Source organism: Malurus melanocephalus, unplaced genomic scaffold (assembly GCF_030028575.1).
Source record: "Malurus melanocephalus ecotype Western Australia unplaced genomic scaffold, MMel_1.1 scaffold_110, whole genome shotgun sequence".
Taxonomy (NCBI): domain Eukaryota; kingdom Metazoa; phylum Chordata; class Aves; order Passeriformes; family Maluridae; genus Malurus; species Malurus melanocephalus.
Window position 1 is genome coordinate 998,449 of NW_026623342.1, and position 21,428 is coordinate 1,019,876.

General features: G+C 39.9%; 1 protein-coding gene across 2 annotated transcripts in view; it reads left to right on the top strand.

Moving 5' to 3' along the window:
• Window positions 1-5,386: 5,386 nt before the first annotated feature.
• Window positions 5,387-21,428, top strand: part of ANKS6 (ankyrin repeat and sterile alpha motif domain containing 6) — a 38,185-nt gene continuing 22,143 nt past the window's right edge. Inside the window, exons 1-6 of one of the 2 annotated variants that reach the window (XR_008965570.1) lie at window positions 5,387-5,803; window positions 8,352-8,851; window positions 11,421-11,465; window positions 13,265-13,469; window positions 16,984-17,090; window positions 18,475-18,623. Coding sequence is in view for 1 of the 2 variants with exons in the window: in XM_057369447.1 (XP_057225430.1) it covers window positions 5,445-5,803; window positions 8,352-8,851; window positions 11,421-11,465; window positions 13,265-13,469; window positions 16,984-17,090; window positions 18,475-18,623 (1,365 nt within the window). In the remaining variant the exon portion in view is untranslated. The remainder of the gene's footprint in view (window positions 5,804-8,351; window positions 8,852-11,420; window positions 11,466-13,264; window positions 13,470-16,983; window positions 17,091-18,474; window positions 18,624-21,428) is intronic. The other variant, XM_057369447.1, reaches the window with a different exon arrangement.

The window sequence follows — 21,428 nt, forward strand, 5'->3', positions numbered from 1 at the left end:
TTCATGGAAAAGTTCCTTTTAAGAAGATTGCTGGTCCTTTCAGGTTTAATAGCAATGGAAGTTAAAACAATTTGTTACTATTTTCAGTGTTTACTGAGTTATAATTTCAGCTGCTTCAGGAGTTTCAGCCAGAGATAAATAGAGTAACCAAATGAATCATATAAAAGCTCTAATTTCTTATCTGGAAAGATATCTCGTGCCCTTAGTTGTCTAAATTAAAACAGAAGATCAATGGAATAATTAATACATTTGAAAAATTTATTTTTAAAAAGTGAATTTTTCTTCACCTCAAAAAGTATTAAAAAAAAAGTAAACCTTTCAAAAAGCAGTAAGAGAAAAAGAATAACCACAACAATATGTAATTTTCCATAAGAATTCACATTATAGAGAATGTAATAGCTGAAATTAAGGGTGTATCTGTTCCTCTCTGAAATAAGTTTGAATTACAGGCAATATTTAATTCACATAAAATACATGAGCTTATTGAAGGTATCAGTTTACATATATGGAACACCTAAAAAGGTAAGTTGAGCTACTTGACACATGTATCATTATTAAAAGGTATTCTTATTTTTATGATGACATATACAATACAGAAAAAATAGAGGTATTACATTTAAAATTTAAAATTTACCTCATCCAAAGGTTTCCTTTTTTTCTTTTGTTAGATCTGTGTTTTCAGACAAACAAAGCAAAAATCTAAAATGGAAATGATAAAGATTGCATTTTCAGTAAATTTAACAGCTTCCTAAAGTCACACTTTCAGAGTAAAAATAAAGTATCAGATAATGTATTTCAGAATAAAGTTCTAGTTTCAGAAACAGACAATGCTTACATATTCTAAAAAAACAAGGAAAAAATAGTCAGAAGAACATGATGGGAACATGATGTACAAATACTTTGGATAGATAGGAAATTTGCTTAAGGAGAGGAGGAGTCATCCAAGTTATAAAACATACCCACTGAAGATAGCTTTGGACCTTTTGGGTCATGGTTCACCATTTTTTTAACAGTGCATAAAATACCGCTGCCCTGAAACGCCTTCCCACTTCCCACCTTGGCTGCTCTTTTTCTCTKTTGTTAGCGCAAATATTTTAAAAATACTATTATTGAGCCCACTGTACTACCAGTGCCAAGGATTTTTTTTTATTATTATTATTATTATTAATGTGTTTGCATTGAAAGTCTCTTTATTTGAGACAGCTGCATAGCACATGCAAAACACGGAATGAGCCACACCCCGTTTCCCCAGGCAGGTCTGTGCCAAAGGGTCCTCAGTGCTTCAGCAGGARCCCTATTTTAAGAGTAGGCTTTGACTCAAGGGGGAACCTGGGTGCATAGTGCAGAGGYGGAGAGATTCAGGAATTAAGATGAGAGGAAGAACCCTGAAAATAAAATAGATTAAACCACAGACTTGATGAGTGAAATAGAAACTGTCGGCTATTTCAGGGATCTTCTATCAGACTGATGGTGTGCAGCTCTTCTAATGATATGTCAATAAAACAAGGTGGCATTCAGTGGATGATTTGGGCAAGACCTTAGCTGTACAAGTTTTCAGATCTCTGTAGTACATGTATGTGCACATATATATGCATACGTGTACACTTATATAATATACATATGCACACACAAAATGCCTCACTCAAAAGGTCACATAGAAGCCAGGATATCTTAAAGACAGAATATGAGTGTCAAAGGCATCAGCCAGTATATTTGCTTGCTGTAGGTATGCACTACTGGCATATAATTATTCTTTCAAACTAAACAGCAAATATGAACTGCAGGCAGTGCAGGAGATAATGTACATGAAGGAAACTGAGGCCAGGAAGCTTAGCTGTCAGAAGGTATTGGAACAAAACCACAGTTCTGCCCACAAAGTATGGTATGATGTGACATGTAAATGAAGGTATGTTATGTTGGAAACCTGAATGACTTTTCATACAGTCTTGCGCAAACACAGGGAATTAAAATACTGAGTTGTAAATTGAAAGTTTGTCAAAACTATGGCATATTGTGAAACATACAAATTAAGTAAATTCCTTGTAAAGTTATAGCAGCTGGTGACAGTAGACAAAGTGAAGACCATGCGTAAAATTCTGAACAAAGAAGTCAAGAAGAAATTGTCATCCTACACTGAAGCTACTTACTACCATTTGGTTTTTAGTAATTTTTTCAAGGTGATTTCTGTTTTCTATGCCTGAAATGATCACAGTTAACCTACATGATTCCAGTGATACTGGGGTATCACTTTTCTGTCTGCCTTTTCACTAAGGCAGAAATAAGTGTCTTCACAAAAAAGACACACTAAAAATTTCAGTTTTCTTCTTCTCAGAAATATGACTTCCTTGGGATTCACATCCGTAAGATTTTACAGTAAAAAAATAAGCCTTTTTCTCCTTGAATTTCCATGAAAAAAAATGCCATCATACTTGGGGATTTGAGATGCCACCATCCCCAGACTTCGATAATGCAGATTATGAGTGAGTCAGCTGTTTCTAGTTTTATGGATTTCTTTAGAACAGATTGCTTGACTACTTGCATTTTTACATTTCTGAGATGCTTTTGATTATGATGGCAATTTTACAGTCTTCCATATTACATGATCCTGAATTATATATRAGGCAGAAATTTGCTCATGTCATATGCATGTCTAAGTATATTACATCCTGTAAGAGCAACATTTATTAATGTTTATTAATTAAGATGTGCAACATTATCACACATTTGCCATATTATACTTACTTTACAAAAGTTAATTCCACAGGTACATTACATACTCTAATGGTTTCCTAGTCTTTTTTTTTGGCAAATGATGAGTTCTGAGTCTTGTAGAACAATGACTCTAAGTTTATGTCTTCTATGTCACATTTTATGATGAGTTAATAAAGCTTATGAGCGTTAATAAAGCTTATATCTCCCTGCTGGTGTTTTGAGATCATTAGCAGTGGAGACTTATATTAGAAAAGTTTCACAAATGTTGACTTCCCATGTTTACTCTTGCCTTTTCTATTCTGCACTTTTTAGTGGGCCTGTTCTGTTCCTTGGACTTTTCTCATCTCCTTTATTTGAAAGTAATTTCTTCATTCATCAGGTTTTTTCTGTCATTTAAAATTATTTTAACCTTGGAGTGATCTAACATTGACCTRTACAAATTAACACAGAAGAGATGTGAGGAATTTCAAGTCAAAAGCAATGCATTTTACACTGACTGGAGAAAGAAGATGCAGTTTGGACAAATCTTTTGAACAACTAATGCACAATCTGCACTTGAGAATCTTGGTTTTGTTTTGTCCCATCTAATCTTCCAACCTAAGTTTTCTCCATTATCTTACCCTAATGAACAGTTTGAAAGGTTTAAGTTGTTCTTTCATTGGTGAAGAAATCAAGTCCTGTATTTTCAAAAAAGCTTGGTACTGCATCATCCAGGAGAATATTCCATAGCTGTTTGCTAATTTCAGAAGAAATTTGATTCTTTTTCCTTGCTTGGATTCTCAATCAGATTTCTCAGACAGAAATCCCTGAGTGATCATATGGATATACATGCCGAGGATGCCGACTGAAGTTGGTAATGGCCATCAGATGACAGCAGTAGAATTCAGGACAAWTAATTTCCTGTCTCATTTTTTAAACCCCAGGAAATATTTCCTATGTCTTATAAGCTTCTGAAAGTAAGTGCTGCATCTTTTGCTGTTAGGTTCCTAATTAAATTCATGATTTCTTTGTCTGGAGTTTCAAACCATTAGCAGAAATTGATAGCATAATCATCAGCTACATAACATAAATTTGTAGGATTAACATGTTCAGTAGCTTATCTCTAAGATAAACTGGAGTGATCCTGTCAGTAATTTGATTATATCCGAGCATGCACTTTGATATGGAAAGTATGACCCAGTTTTCTTTAATCGTTAATAATGTATTGCATTAATCACTCTTGCCATTCTCTTTTTCCAGGCTCTGAAATCTTACAAAGTGTGAATTGCACCATCCAGCTTTATTGACAATGGCAAGCTCCTCATACTTTCGTAACATAAGGTTGGCTCCAAAAGGAGGACCAAACGCCTCTCTAGCTGTGCATCTCCCCTCTGATGATGGCCACTTTATGCTTTAGGAAATTATTTAACTTAAGCACATACAGTACATATTTAAATATTCTACATGAGTAAACACATGCCATCTATAATGAAAGAAGTATCACTGAATATGCGCCTTGTCCCGGAAATTGTTCTTTCTGTAATGATAAATATGCAAATTTTTTTCTTTGATATGAATTGTACTTTCCCAAAGGAAATGTGTTTGTAACAGCAGCCAAGACTCTTATTTGCTGTAGACTTTCTCCAAGTGTAACATGTTTGGCCCTTGGCCATGATGGTCTGGCAATCTGGATACACAAGTGTATCAGAGCCAAAAAGCTMCATAGCTTGGAAGATAAGGATGCCACTGACCAAAAACAGAGGATTGCTTCATTCTAGCAGCATTTGGTGGTTTTACTACACTCTTTAGAAGTTTTCCTAGACTTCTTATTCCCAAACCCTCCACCCTGTTACAAGTGTCCTGTGCTGCCATTAAAGTCATTGATTTTCATCGAAAATTACCGGCCTGAACTCACAGGAACACATGATATTCTTAAGACACAAAGTTCAAGAATTTTCTTTRCTTTTTCCTGTTGCTTTAGATGTTKCAAATCAGTATAACSCAGAAARGATTTCAGGATATCCTAGRGGGCTGAAATGGAAGACGTACAAGAAATACACATTTTCTACTCAAAGATTTTAAACTGAAWGATTAGTCAGTGGTACCAGGAGGTAGGAAATGGGTGTTTGTAGGGGAAAAGACTGAACTTCGAATCCYCTTATCTCATGCAAGGGAGAGACCGGTTTGGAGCTAAATGAAACATGAAGTATGATAGTGCAAGTAAAAGCTGAAGTATCGTGTAATCGGRGTATGGCTGGTCGGGGGACTGCTCCAGACCGTAGGAAGTCACGYTGTGAAGCAAGAAAAAGGCATTTTTGTGTCAGGTGAGAAGAAATAAGCCCCATAGCAAAGGCCTGGGGCAAAAAGACACCAGATGAGGAGAAAATTGTGTGGAAGTCAGTAACGGCATGGAAAAGGATTGCAGCCCCGAGGGCAGAAATCCCCCGGGGCCGGGAGCAGGAGCCGTGGGGACACAGGCGCTGGCTGGGCGTGACAGGGTGGCACCTCCAGGACTGCCAGCGGGGCAGGAGGGGCGCCGAGACCCCCGGCCCAGGCTGGGATAACCTTCTCCGGCTCCGCGGAGCGCAGCCCAACCCAGCGCCCCCTTCACGCCGTGCGAGAGCCGCCCTGGGCCGGCCTCCTCCYGCCAGCCGAGTCCCCTCCTCCCCGCTGCCTTCCCGGCGGCCGCCCAGCCGGCGGCGGCGGGGGCGGTGGCGGGCGGCCGAGCCGCTCGGGGCCCGGCAGCGCTGCCCATGGGGGAGAGCGGGGTGCCCCCGCAGGTCCAGCTCTTCCTCCGCGCCTGCGAGCAGGGCGACTGCGAGACCGCCCGACGCCTCTTGGGGCTGCCCGGCGGCGGCGGCCCCTCCGACCCGGCGGCCCCCTCCTCCTCTTCGTGCGGCCCCGAGGAGGCGGCGGCGGAGCCCCGCGGCGAAGCGCCATCCCCRCCGAGCCCCGCCGTGCCCGTGGACTGCACGGATGAGGCCGGCAACACGGGGCTGCAGTTCGCCGCGGCGGGCGGCCACGAGCAGCTGGTGCGGTTCCTGCTGCGGAAGGGCGCTTCGGTGCAGAGCAGGAACCACTACGGRTGGAGCCCCCTCATGCAAGCGGCCAGGTACGGGAGGGAGGGAGGAGGGGATCGGGGCCCAGGTCAGGGTCTCCTGCCGCCGTCCCGCATCGCCGCGGGACACCGGCCTAGTCGGCGGCAGCCCCGGGGCGGGGAAGGGAGGGAGGGCCACCGAGGCTCAGCCGTCCCCGCCCCCGGGCTGCTGCGGGCGCTGGGCTCCCTCGCCCTCCGAACCGCGGTCCCCGGGCCGAAGGAGGGCGCCCAGGAGCGCCCGGGAGCTCCCGGCGAGTGGGAGAGAGGGAGAGAGGGCGGGCGCCATGTTGACGGCCGCGGTGGGTGGTTGGCGGTGTGTTCCGGAGTTGTCCGGAGGGATTGCAGTGGTTACTTGTTCCTGTCCCTGGGGGTGGGTGAGGAGAGGCTCCCGAGTGTAGAATTGGGTAAGTTTTATACTGAGGCATTAGGAATTGTCTTTACGCGTTAAGAATGTGTTTGAAGCAAAGCCCGCTATTTCTTGGTTAAGCCAGCACAGAATTGAAGATAACGTGAACGTCAAAACACTGCTCCTCTCTGTGACAATAAGGATACACCCATAGCCCTAATTAATTTTCGATGGTTTTTTTTTTGTTTGTTTGTTTTTGTTTGTTTTTGGTTTTTTTTTGGTTTTTTTTTGTATGTGTATGTCTTCCTTGTTGAAAACTCAAGTGTGACGTAAAACATACTGAAGCGAACAGAAACAATTATTCACTTGCCTTTCCCATGTTTTCCTAGGCGGCTTGCTGGAGGATACAGAGAATCATTGCTGAGGGTTTTAAATGACAAAACTGTTGTTTTCTGCTTCGGTGATGCTGTGCTTTGTGTAACCTATTCCTGGGCTGTGGGAGGTTCCCATGTTGCTAATGGTGTTGATGCTTGTCTGTATTCCTGCGAGTACACCTTGGGTCACAGGCATGTTTTGCTGCCCTCTAATAACTGAATGCTTAATTGAGAGGAGAAATAGTTTTTGTTGTTTTGGTTGTTTTGTTGCCTTTTTTTTTTTTTWATTTCATAGCATTAAAATACTTGGAAGACAAGAATCTCTTTGAAAGTCAACATTTCTCTTTTCAATTAATGACCATARAAAGTTCCCAAAGAGTGAGTCACACAGCTGGTTTTCCAGTAAGAACAAGGAAGACAAGGTTCAACAATTTTGTTATTTTATGAAAGTTTGAATAAAAGTTGCAGGAACAGTCTTAGATTTTTTTTCCCTTTAATGAAAACCATATGCTCATTCCCTAAAAACACTAAAGTCAGATGACTATAACCCTCTCACTGATTTCAAGAAATTACTGGCTGACATTTGAAAAGCACTGTATGTATTGCTGAAATCTGTGGAGAAAACATAGAGTAGAAGAGCATTTTTCTCTTCTCTTTTTAATGGATAATCAGAAGGGGAACACAGTGTTTGTATTTGTACAAAGGTAGGTTTCAGGCTTCCGTAGATGTTTAATTTTCTGGCTGTAGTTAGCCTTATTGCAGGTGGACAGGAGATAGTATATATGCATGAAATTAACCATGTACAGGGGRTTGCAGGCTCTACTGAGGTGATGGATGTGGTGAAGGCTKCCAGGATAGACCTGGGAAGTACACMGACTCCAGAGACTTCCTCTGGCAACTGTGTACTTTCTGGAAGGAAACTAGGGACTTTGGGGCTCATGTTTGCTCTTAGTGGTTAGTAGCATTCTTTGCTTTGCTGCAGTGTATGAAGGCTGCTTTCAGTGTCAAAGTTGGGTTGTGCGAAGCACAATGTTCACTAGCATATAGTGCATGATGTCTGCAACAGGAGCACAATGCCCACATCTTGTCARGTATTACATTTATTGAAATGTACGGCTCTTCAGCTGGTTAACAGTAAAGGCCATTCATATGGCCAGCTGTCCCACTCTGCTAGTAGAGCCATTTCTCTTTAAGGTCACTTCTAGTCCCCTTGGTGTCAAAGGAAATTCATCTAACTTTACAACCGTGGTGGCCACTCAMCCATGTTCTTCTCTGAGCTTCATGGACACGTCTGTATTCCCTGAGTCTTCTGTTATGAGGGTTCATGATGGTTCACAACTGGAAAAGAAGGGATAATACAACTATAAAAGGCTGATGATTCAGCTCATAGAATGGTCTTTTTTTCCCTTAGTTAGCCTTGACTCTTTGCAGTTCAGTAGTAATGAGTACTTAAGATCCCTGGAAACAAACTGGCTTTGATCCTTTAACATGATACAGCTCTGGAAATAAGACGATAAAAGTGACTCTGGTTCATGGAAGTTATGAGTTGGTGCCATGCAGCAGAATGAGGCTGTCACTTTGCTGCTTTGACCAGACCATCCTCTTTCAAAGGTGCCTGCTTTATGAGTGTGGAACATGTAGAATGATTTAGTTTACAGACATCAGCTGATGATTGCTGTCCTCTAGCAAGGTGCCTGTTGTCACATTGGGTGATGTGTGTGTGAGCCCTCATAGTGTATGCATTAGTCAATATTCAACTTGGTAACACAATTGTTTGTCTTTGGCGTCTGTTGGTTTTTGCAATCCAAAGTGTTAATTCTCCTCTGTGTCTCTTTCTCTTAAGGTTTGGACATATTAGCGTGGCCCATATCTTGCTGGAGAATGGTGCTGATCTCAATGCACAGAACAAGTTAGGAGCCAGCGTCCTYACAATGGCCTCCAGAGGTGGCCATGTCAGCATGGTAAAATGGTTGCTGGAATCCGGAGCTTTTGTGGACAATTACGACCATTTTAGCACAAATGTACTTAACAACAGCAGAGACAACCTTCCTGATATCACTCCACTGATGGCAGCAGCCCAGCATGGACATGAGGCAGTGGTACATCTGTTGTTAGACTGGGGAGCTGATTGTAACTACACTGTAAAGACGATGGGCTGGAGTCCTTTAATGCTGGCAGCCGCTAGTGGAAAGGTGAGCTTGGCACAGCARCTCATGGAAAAAGGTGCCAATCCTGATCACTTGAACGTGCTACATAAAACACCTTATGAAATCTCCGTTGGCTTCAAACACAAAGACATGAAGGACTATTTGGAACCTCTTACAACGATCAGACCTCARGCAGGTAGGGAATGTTATTTTTTTGTTTCACTTTCTTGCAGTTTTGATTGTGTATTTAGAAATTGAAGAGCTTATTTTGTATGTGCGTGATGTTCTTTGTAATTTGCAACTGGATTTTGAAAATGTTGGAGTAAGCACACCTACTTCAGGTGAGGTATGAGGGCCCAACTTCAGCTGATTTTTTCTGTGTTAGCAGGGTAAGATTCCTGTCTGTATGTGGCTGCTGTGGGGACACTTTTCCAGATATTTATGAAAACCAGTACYGGGAACTGCTTAATAAGAGGGTTTGGAAGAGCTGCATTTGGATTTTCCAGCTTTGGACTGCTTGCTATAAAATACAGGGATGTRTCTAGCTCTAGAAAGATCCTTTTCCAGGTGCTACCACCGACCAGGCAGTGGTGGTAGAAAGTTTGCAGGGTAGGATAGTTCACTTTAGGGTCTGTGCCAGTTGTGATAGCTATACAGACTTCCTTAAATCTACCTATTTATGTCTGTATTGCAATATGGACATGCCTGCTATCCCCAGAAGCGTTGCCTAAGTTTGGTGTCATTCCTGCAGGTCAAGCTTCCCTTGTACTTGAAGAACACACATCAGACATCTGTTTCTGCTTCAGAGGTGTTAACTCCATCAGATACTGACTTACTGGTTAAGTTGAAACTCTAGAGCTTTCACACAGCCATGCTGCCAGGYGAACTTGATTCATTGTAGATGCTCATGATCAGTCTCTTGAGGAATAGACATCAGTTGGTTACAGTAGACAGAATCAGAGATCCATTGGATTCACTAGTGCAGCGCTTTATAACTTTCCCACATGTTTGCATGGACAGGAGGTATGTGCAGGCAGAGKTGGCCTCATGAATTTTAAAAACCTGTGGTCATATGACTTAATCATATTGAAGGGGAAGACTGGGCTTGCTTTAAAGCAGGTTAATGTTTCTGTCACCTGTGCTGAGAGGGATTTTGATTCAGGAGTGTAGAAACTTACTGGGGCAGAGATTGGAGTAAAAATGTTACTCTTCCACAAACTTCTGCATTTGTTTTTGGCAATGCTTCAGTCTCTTCCTAGCACTGGAGTCTTAAATACCCTGTGAAGAAAAAAAGATCATTTCTGTCATACTGAAGACAGCAAAAARGGTATTTTTCTTCTGATCCATTGCCATAGAAAGGGCAACTTGCCTCCCAGGAGAAAGCGGCTCTCTTCTCAGCGCTGTCGTCAGTAGCAGATTCAGAACACCTGGGATGGCTTGGGTGTTGCCTGCTTTCTGTCCCTGTCCTTACTTAGACTTACCCAGATGGCAGGCTGACCCTTCTGGCATCTTCTCATGGTCTCTTGCTCCCTGAAGCTGCTTCTCTTCCAGGGTTTTCACATGGCAAGTATGGAGCCTGGTCCTTTCCTAAACTAGTCTTTTGAAATCTGTTTTCCAATGGTCAGTTCATACYCACAGTTCCTTCTATAAGAGCAGTTTCTGAATCAGGAGAAAATGTACACCCATCACTCTCTTTCCTAGTGTTAAAATAATTTGAGTTTCTTGGAGTATTTTTAGGCTTTTCAGCAATTGCTTTTAGTCAGCATGTTAAGATGACTTCCTTTGGAGTCAAGCTGTGAATATTAATCTTTTCTGTATTTCATAAAAATTCCAGAGTTGGAATGAAATCTCTCAGTGTCTCMTTGTTTTCAATAAAATCTTGTTAGYCCATTGATTCTATAGTGTCCTTAATAATTTGGAAGACAGAGGATGGTATATTCTTCTGGCCTGWGTGGAAGGTGCAAAATATGTCACTATTTTTTCCTCATTTTACATAATGTCAGAAGTTTCAAAGCACTGTTAACCATGACAAAAGAATGATTCTTTGCTCAAAACATGACGATTTGTAATAATTACAGTTCTTATGATGAATATGTTTGTCTGGGAGCTGAAAAAATTAATTCATAAGTAATAAGCTGTGTAGTTAAATTGACACTATTATTTTTGTGACCTTTGCAAATTAGCCTGGAAATAGTCAAGAGGAAATAAAACTGGTCAGCAAAATTCCTTTTGAGTCACCTTTCAAAATAATTCCATGCTGTTTGAGTGTTCACTGTTGTGCRGAGAGTTTTACCAGACCACAAAACCATACTGTGGTTCTTCAGTGGGTATTTTAGACTTCCAGGCTGGAAACAAAAGAGTTTYCAAATACAATTTCCTGATGGAGMGTGATATTGAAAAGGTGGTGCTGGTACTTTATTATAGTTTGTAGCTTTAGCTCTTTAGAGAGAACCATACAGGTGAGTCCTTCTTCCAGTCTTCTCACTTRAACAGTCCTTCAATACAACTTTAAGTCATATGACTGCAGAAGGTTTTCTAGATTCATAAGGCCAACTCTGCCTGCACATACATCCTGTCCATGCAGATACATGGGCAATAATGGGTAATAAAGATGTTGTCAGYACTTGCTTTGTTCTTATTAAATGTATGTCTAAACATAAGTTTTAYGGTACTTTAAATTTTTAATAGTTATTCCTATAAAAAATTCACTAGAAAGTTTTTGGGTTTTTTTTTTGGATTGCTAATAGAAATATTTTTTTTTTCAGATACAGAAAAGAGGCAACCTGATGTGTTTCATGCTTTAAAACTGGGTAAGTATTGCCATGATTCCTCCACCTTGTCTAGTTTTTTTAACTTCAGAGCATGTTGTTTGCTAGCATGGGAAACAGGATTTTTCTGTTCCCACTCTTCATGTGTGAAAGCCTCGGGTCTGTTAGATTTTTAGAGCAGTCGTGTGCCCTTCTTGTACCCGTGTGAATTTTGAGATTTACAAATGTCAGTGCTGGGTCAGAAGAAGTGTCATGGGATGGACCAAATGAATACCGGTCAGCACACTGGATTTGGGCTTTTTTACTTGGGTACGGATGGYAGCACCATTAAAAAAGACACTAATTAGGTTAAGGAGTGTCCCCGCTAGGGTTCAAAGTAAATTCTGGAGTCGTAGGTTCCAAGGTTTCTGTTTAACAGTCTGTGATGTGGGTGTGTGTTAAAAAAGCCACCTGCTGTCTTTTAACTATTTGGAACATAAAAAAAAAAAAAACTAGTTTTATGCTTTTCTATCATTCCTGTTTCAAGAAATTAGCTGAGTGGTATTGGTGAGTTTTACTGAGTGCATTCAAGTGCCTTCAGGGTTTGTCTGGAATTCTGACTGACTTTCCAAGGAAAATGTTCATGCCTGTGATTGAGTTGAAAGTAGTCCATGCCATGAAGCAGTTTACCACCTGAAGGTTTTTTCAAAGGTGAGACTTTTTCCATGTGCATGGCAGTTGATTTGTTTGTTCTTGCCCCTGTTCCTGTGGTGGTACACATAGTCACAGAGTTACTTTTTTCTTTATCTTCTTCCCTGCTTTTGGCTGCCATAGGGCATCAAAAAGATAAAGGAGGTGAGCATAAKCTCCCTGTTTAAGGTAATCGTGACTACCTCATATATTTTTTAAAAGCACTTCTACTTCAAGGTTTGGAAAAAACCCACAATTTTGTTCATATATGTTAAGTGACATATTTTGTACTACTTTTCCTAATCTAGTCAACTCAAGTGACTATCAGCTTCTTTATGTGGAAACCTGAAAATTAGGTTAACTTTTAAAGAGCTGGAAAGATGACTAATGATGCTTTACTCTTGAGCAAGGAGTAGAGRAGTTTTGCATTGGAGATGTAGTTCAAATACTGGAGGCAAAAAAACCCCAAACCATACTGAGAATAAGAAAGTTGAGCACTGGAATAGACTGACTCTGTGGGAAGTTATGGAATTCTATCAGTAAAGGTTTTTAGAATCAGTGAACTGCTTTTGTAAGAGGAACCTATGGGTCAGTGTGAGAAAAGGCATTGTTCTAGCTGCATGAGACAAGGGATGGCCTCCACCACCTTTTAGAGTGCCTTTGTATCCAYCTACTTTCATTCTAAGATTGTTGATTCTGTGATTTCAGCCTGTGGGARTGGAATAGGGATCTTTGAAGGAGAAATCGTGTTGCCTCAGTATCATCAATTTTCCTTGCATGACATCATCTTGTGGCTATTTAATAGAAATATTCCCTATTTGTGTCTTCACATGTAGGATGCAGTGCAGTTCTTACAGCCTTCTTTAGTCATTCATTACAGAAAATGATTATCATAATGGGGTTTCACCTTAAGTATACAGGCAGGGAAAATGAGGAAAACAACCCTAACCCTAATTGCAATTTTATGTAGGCTGGAAGGATGTAGTAATTAACTAAAAGACCAAATAACAGTACAGATACTTCACTTTAGTGTTGCAGTTGTTCTAGTGCTTTATTTTTTTTCTGTTTTAGTTCTGCTAAATGCATACCAGTGTCAGTAAATCAAAATGCATAGTTCAGTGGCTAGGTAGTTCTCTGTTGCTCATTTAAGTTGTTTTGTCACTGTTTTGTAGGAAACTTCCAGCTGGTTAAAGAGATTGTTGATGAAGATCCAAGTCAGGTTAATATTACCAATGTTGATGGTGCATCTCCTTTAATGATTGCAGCTGTAACTGGACAGCTGCCCCTTGTTCAGCTCCTTGTTGAGAAAAAGGCTGATATTGATAAACAGGATAATGTCCATGGCTGGACAGCACTAATGCAGGCCACGTACCATGGGTAAGATTTGTATTTTCTTTGTGTCAGTAAAGAAATTTATTTTTTCTTACATTCCGATAGAAAAAACCCTTTTTGATGCTGACTCTAGAAGCAGAGAGGTTTTACAAGAAATTTAGAGACTTGTGACCTCAGTTTTCCACGAGTTTTGCACTGCCCTCAGCCGTTTGGAGCAGATCTAAATCATGTTTAAATCACCACASTATARGAAAGATACGAAASTATTAGAGAATGTCCAAAGGAGGGCAACAAAAATAGTGGGGGKCCCTGAGGGGAAGCCWTTTGAGGAGTGGCTGAGGTCTCTTGGTGTATTCCACCTGGAGGAGACAGCAGAGACATCATTGCAGTCTACAACTTTGTCATGMGGGGAAGAGAAGGGGAAGGCACTGATCTCTCGTCTATAGTGACCAGTGACAGGATCTGAGGGAATGGCTGGAGGTGTCAAGGTGAAATTTAGGTTGAGTATTAGAAAAAATTTCTTCACTCAGAGGTTATTTGGCCACTGGAACAGACTCTGCAGGGAAGTGGTTACAGCACCAAACCTGACAAGAGTTTGAGGAATGTTGGGACAAAACRCTCAGGGACATGATGTGACTCTTGAGGATGGTGCTGTGCAGGGCTGGGAGTTTGATTCAATGGTCCTGGTGGGTCCCTTGCAGCTCAGCTTATTYTGTGATTCTGTGATGTTTGGGCTTCAGGGTGAGTGGAACATTCAGAAACCTGAAGCAAGCTCAGAAAGTACTGGGATCATAGTGTTCCAGGCAGTCATAGGGAGCCTTAGTGTAGACTTCAGCTTCCATCCCTCGATGTTTTTCAGTATTGTGAAAGAGACTGTCACCSCTCCTGCCAGGGTTGTAAGCCTACATGAAGTTGTTAAGCTTCAAGGCAATCACTCTTGCATGTACCATATTTTCCAGTCTGAAAACCATTCCTAGGTTCTCCTATTCAGCCTTTCATTTTCATGGAGTTTTTGGAAATGTAATCAAAGTAATGGTCATTTTCTGTAATGCTCCTGTATAAATCCAAGTAGACGCTTAGGAATCAGACCACAGGCATTGGCCTGGCTGGTATTTCATATGTGCTGTCTATCATACACTTAACATTGAATACAGGATATTCAGTTTAGGAAGGTGAACTTTTCTCCTCATTGTTGTAGATGAGGCCCTCAGCAAGGTGAAGGTTAATGTCACTGCCTGGTAGTGTACTAATTGTATAAATGCAGGTATTCTGCTCCAGATTTTGTTTTTAGTCAGTAGATCTCATTGGACTATGCAAGTGCAACAAAGAGGAAAAATAGGAAGTTGTCATTGCCTTGTGAAACTTTTCTCAAGTAGTTCTTGGGGCCTTTATTGATAGTASTGACAGACATTCCACAGAAGTGAAAGAAGATCATATTTTCTGGTGCAGCTGTTTCACTTAGGAGCAGTCACCCAGCACACATCCGGAACAGAAGCAGCCACCACAAAATGATGTGCAGGGCTGCTGGCATGTCCCCTTGCTGGTACTCAGGCATTTCTTTTGTCTGTGGTAGCACACAAAGCTGAGTCCTGCATGTGTTCAGATACTGGCTGTTCAGTTTGCTGGAGGACTGGGTTAGGAATATAATCCAATACATCAGTCAGTCTTTAGAATTTGAAACTTCGTTAATTAATTTTGTTAATATGCTTAAGGTTTGAGATAGTGGAATTTTAGGAGTCTTTGGTATTATTTATGCTTAAGTACAGCTAACTTAAGGACTCCAGCTGAGTGGAAAGACCAGAAGGATGTMCCAGCCCTGGAAATAAGGCCATGACTTCTTGGAAACTTAGAGCTATCCATGAAGGATAAAAGATATCCCTAGTCACCCGAGATAATGCCAGCATCACAGCCATCTGTGAAACCATCTCAGTGTTGTCTCTGGTGTCTTAGGTAAGAAATGACAGCAAGACTGACTCCATGGACATCTGGATCAATAGATGAGCAGCAAGAATGSTGCAGAAACACAGTTGCTGTGCTAAGTTTTACTATGAGGAGCAATCAGGGTGTTAKTAATACACTTGAAATTACTTATTAGTAATACACAAGAGCCCTGTGTGTAAAGCCACATTCAGAGTGCCCCAAAGTGGCTAGAACACTATGTGYATAAATTAATACTTACCCTTGTAATTATATATTTTTCATCCTAGCCTTTTTCTTAGCGTGGAGAGTTGCATATTTTCATAACATCTGGAAATCTTTGGCTTCCACAGAGGCTCAGCTAACCCTTCCTCAGGAACACTGTTTGTGTGGAGGGTTTTGGGCTTGAAGAAGGGAGCAGGCAAGGTACCTATGAGCCAGAGGCACTAAAAATTACATCTCTATGTGCTTAAGSTGCAGGACTGAAAAACAGGGTGGAGGGATGATAGTTTTAAGGAAGAGGAGAAAAATAATAAGAATATGCAKAGGAGCTCTGATAAGGATAAGCACAATTTTTGTTAGAAGAGAGGAGTAACATTCCTCCTCAATTTTGGGTTGATTTTGTGTGGAGTGAGTTCAGGAGCGGAATTTGTATGACAAGAAATGATGCTCTGAAGTGAAGATGTTGAGATCCATTTTCAGCTTCATTGTTAGAATTTGCTGTTACCCATTGGTGCTTGAGAATGTTTTTTTTCTGTGTTGCTGATGCATGTCAGTGTTTTTATACAAGGTCAGTCACTACTCATGAGTTTTGTATTGAATATATTTGCCTATTTTCCCTAGGTATGTTTTCTATTCAGTTATTTCATAGGCTGAATTAAAAAGTATTGTTTTTAACTCACAAGGCAAGTCCTGCTTATTTTTTTAGATGTATCAGAGGGGAGAGGTGCTAACTGGAATGGGGTGGTGAGCATCTTTCATGCAGCTAGCTTTGAGGAGCTTTTGTTGGAMGGTGTTTGTGTTGGTTGACATTTAATGCTGATTGTTTTCACATTCTAAACACCTCAAGGAAGTGATAATATGCCTTCTCAATTATATAATTTGTACCTGTAATTAAGTGAAGTACTSTTTGAAGTTTATAAACTATCTCCAGTCAGTCTGGCTTTTCTGTATACAATTTCTTAATATGCATGTTGTGAATATGAGGTTACATTGAAGTATTAGCTTTTGCATGTGATGACTACTGAAATGACCTTTGTGTTCCATCTGTTTTTCTGCTCTAGGCATTAATGGTTTATTAATGGTTGCTAAACACCTTCCATTAGGAAGGTGTTTAGCAACATACTGCAGTCACTTCCAAAGGATCAGCTTARGAAATTGACTGTACAAATTAGGCTTTTAAGGCTGACTTTCTGCATGTTGATTAATGTAATTCGTSGTGAGTAAACAGTAACTGACAAAGGATTTGTGAGGGCCTTGAAGAACTTGTGAACAAATTTTACTCTAAGTTAGCTGTAAAATGTGTGAAACTGATCTCTAATTGAGAAGCAGTTATAAAAGGTTGAAAATGGAATATTGGGGGCTTCTTTCTTCATTTGCTTTTTCTTTAACATGATCGATGCCTTTTTTTCTTCACTTAAAGAAACAAAAACGTTGTAAAGTATTTGTTAAATCAAGGAGCTGATGTCAACCGTCGTGCAAAAAATGGATACACAGCTTTTGACCTGATAATGCTGCTGAATGATCCAGGTATGCTATTTCAAAATGCTCCGGAGAAATGTACAGCATAAATACACATCTTTCCAATCTAGAAAATACATTACAGTTGCTAGGAAGTATCCTGTGATGTCCAGGCTGAGCCGACCAAGGAAGGATACTGTCTGGAAATGGTGGGGTTTGAGTTAATTGGTTAGATGAGTGTATATGTTTATGGGGTAACAGATTTTATGCATTCTCTTGCTTTTGTTTCTGAAGATGCTCAAAAACTGTGCTGTTCACGTCACCAGAGCCTGTTGAGTGGCATTTGATTGTGGGGAATGGTATCCTGTAGTGTCATTAGCCCAGAGCTATGAACTGGAGCTAGAAATTGCCYTGTGGTAAAGACCAAAGGGACAGGACAGAGATCACAGAACAAAACTAGGGAACTCCTGGTTGAACCTCCCACTAGTTCTGTGAAGGCTGAGAATAAATCACAGTTTAGGGTTCAGGTTTGTATGGAGTTCTGTAGAACGAGGCAGTATGTTTTGGGGAGGCTTAAATGAAACGCATTTAGTTTTTGTTGCAGTTTGTTTAGCATACATAATTTGTTGTTGTTAACCTTCCTTGGTACCTGAACTGATTTATCTGAAGCCAAAACCCATTACTGCTAATGAAGTCTCTGAATTTTTGCATTATGGTGGTCTTGGTTACTAGCAGATTCTTTTCCTTGTCAGAACTAGATCACTGATAATACAACATTTTAGACAATAAATACAGTGAATTATTTTAGAACTAACTTCTGTGACAGAATAGTTCCATTTGCCCTTCTGAAATTCCTGCTTGACTGCTGTACAAAATGCAGATTTACAGAATTTTTTTGTTTTGCTTTCCTGTCTCCATGTCATTCTTATACTTTTTTCTTCCTCTTGCTTTTTATTACTTCTTTTTTGCCCATCTCTTTTCTTACCATTTCTTTTCAGCGTTCATTGTCTAGGCTGAACATCTTCTTTCTCTTTGGAATTTAATTTCGAACTTCCTTTCTGCAACCTACGCTTGAAGAAAGAATACTCATTTTTCTCTACTCTCCTCTGTGTCAGGTGAGAAAAGGTAGCATCACAATATTGTTCTTAACTGGTACAAAGTATGAGAGGGGACAGTTCACTTGGTCACACTTGTCTGATTCCAGCTGAATAGCATGCTTACTTATATTGATAAATACCTTTAGGGAGGTGGTAGGACTGCAGCCCACAGTGTGGGTAAAAGGCATAGGAAAATAGGTCAAGAAAGAAAGAAGGTTTGGGGGTTCATCTGCTTTGTGTTTGAGAAGTAGATCAATTGCCACTTACATGTTATTTACGGGGAAAGTGTCAGTGTATCAACTGTAATTTGGGAAAGCAAAACAAACCAAAAATTAGTTTAACTTGCTTCCTTTTAGACACAGAGCTTGTAAGGTTACTGGCATCAGCATGCATGCAAGTGGATAAAGACAAGAATAAACTGAACAACAGATCATCTCTGCCTTGTTCCAGAAGTAGGCAATCCTTAAATGTCCCAGTGTTGCCAGATGACAAAGGAGGCCTAAAGGTAAATATTTTCATTCTTGATAAAATCTCAGTAATTTCTGTAATGAAGAGAAAGTAATAGCTAAAAAGTATTTTGGAGCTAATATGTAACAGGGTTGTTGGGGAGTTGTGTCTGTTTCTGAATTCCTTGCTGATGGTGTGTCCCGGCTTTGTGGAGTGTAGCAYGTGTTTAGCTTCCTTTTGTCAGATGGCAAGGCAGTGGGAAGAGTTTGCATTGAAGCATTGCAGTGCCTAAAAATTGATGTCATGATTAAATAGAAGGTACCCATGTTCATAAGCTTGGAACTCAATTTCCGTTAGGATCTTGGTTTTAAATCTGGGTGGAGGGTAGACACCTTTATAGCCATGAATGCAAACAGGCTATTGGCATTAAAAACTAAAAAGATCATAGCAGAGTTTTTAATATGAAGAGTAGTGGAAGAGTATGCACTTCAGGTGTACATGTCCCCTGGTATGCTGTATCTTAACTAAAAACTGATGGTCGTCCAGTAGGAAACAACATGGATAAGAAACAACAGAATAAGTGTATGCCACTTAAACAAAGATACTGCAACTTACACTGTTTGCAAAACAGAAGAAAAAAAAGTTAGTTTTGTTGTTGTTGTTTATTTAGGTGAATAATCTTTAATTATGATGTACCTCAGAATTTCCTGTAGTCCATGATACCACCTTTTAAATATAAATATTATGAGGATCTTGAAACAGAACATGTTAATTTCTAGGCTGTTTTTGACATGAATGTTAAAGACCATTTAAAGTTCTACTTCAGCTCAAATTTGTTTTGCAGTTTTAACTATGAAGGAACATGTGATTATTTTCATCTGATTGTGCTGTTACTCGGTATGATACAACTTCATTCTCAATTTAGATGGATGTGTTGAGATGGGAAGTTGTCAGATTAGTTTTTGGCTTTATGAAACACAGATCAACAATGGATTGGATTGCATCCCTTGCACTGTTAGGACACGAAGGTTTGAAATAGGGTCATAAAAGTTTGTGAGGTAAAGTAAAAGATTTGTCAGTGATAAGGATCATKAGTATTGACAGAAATTTAATATTCTAAATGTGCTTACAAATTACAGTGCTTACAAGTGGTCAGAGTTTCTTTTCCCCTATCTAACCTATATCTCTTTTGTTGCTGATTAATTTGACAGATTCTTGTTCCGTGGCCACTTCATTTTTATAAGAGCTGTATAAATACTTGTAAAACTAGCATATTCAGTCTTATTTTTTCTAGTCTAAATAAAATTGATTAATTCACGTTTCTTTGCTTGTAGGTTTTGTTTCCTAAACTTTTTACTGTTTTTGGTTTGTATGTYACCCGTCAAGATGAGAGTTCCGAAATGAGTGGTGAGATTCTAGCTAGGGACTTAGTATCACATAGTGGCACACAAGAACCGCTTCACAGATGTGTTTCCTGCTGTTATCAGTGAAATTCACTTCTCTTTCTTTGCAGCAGTAGCAGTAACACTGTACATTTTGCTTAGTTTCTGCTATGTCATGAATGATTTTTTTTTTCTTTAGTACACCGACTTTGCTACTTWCTTCGTTTCCTATATTTGTACACTTGATTTGTTCTTCTTGTATGCCAGCTTGACCTCTACTGAATAATGTTGATTTGGCATTGTTTAACTTTAGGCTACTGAAGGTGCTTCTGAAACTGTGTAGATGGGTGTCTTCCATAGACTGCGAAAAACATGTTAGGTTTCATTGTTGCTGTTGTTAGTGAACATTCCCAAACATACTGTGCAAAGTATGTTCTCTCAGTTTCAGAACAAATCATTGGTAATTTGTCTCCTTTATTTGTCTGTGGTCTTTCCCCTTTATTAATTTTACTTGAACCATAATTTCTCAGTTGTTTGATGAATGCTACATGAAATAGCAATAACAGCTTTATTCAAGTCAAGCTGTATTACAGCTTTTCCTCCGTTCTGCTCACTTGAATGGTTACTCTGTCAAAAAGAGATTGATTTGGTAAGATTTATTTTCAACAAACCTAAGCTGGCTGTGTCTTACGAACTGTGGTGGCATATGAAATTTTTTCAGTTAAGCACTTTCATGTTAAGCTTTTTGATCAGTAAGATTTTGGATTTTCCTTTTTGAGTGATTGTATATTTGCCTTTTTTGTGTTTTCTGCAACTTCTTCAATACTCTTTAACTTTTACAGAAGATAATAYTTGTTCAGAGGTCATGTTGTCTATAATTAGTCTGTGTTAATTTTAATCAATCGTGTCTGGTTTTAATTTGTGTAAGCTCATTTAAATAKTCTTATTCTGTTAAGCAAATGCACATATATTCCTGCCTTCATCCTGTTAATGGTGTTCATATTAAAATACCTGATCACAGGTAGGCTGCTTTTGAAGTTTAAAAAAAATAAACACTTTTCAGTCTCATCTCTTTTTCACTTTTGTCATTAACTAGAACACTTTTTATTTTGTGATTTTTTTATTTTTTAAATTTATGCATAATATGGGCCCTTGTTCCTTTACCTGCTGATAGTGTGGTGGATATTCATGATCTCATTCTTCATCTGCATCACTCAAGAGCTGTTAACTGCTTTGTTTCTCACCATTTCATGGCCCCTGTGTGAATCAACACATGCAAGTAACCAAGGCAACTACAGCCAAAATGCAAGGGGTAGATTTATTTTGTTATTTCAGCAACAAGGCTGAGTGCCAGAGACACACAGGGACCCAGGATCCAGCAGACTTAGCTCATCCTATTACAAAAGGCCTCACACATGTCTCCGAGGTTGGGTTATCTCTACACAAGAATTCTACTCCAAACAGACAGGATGAACAACACT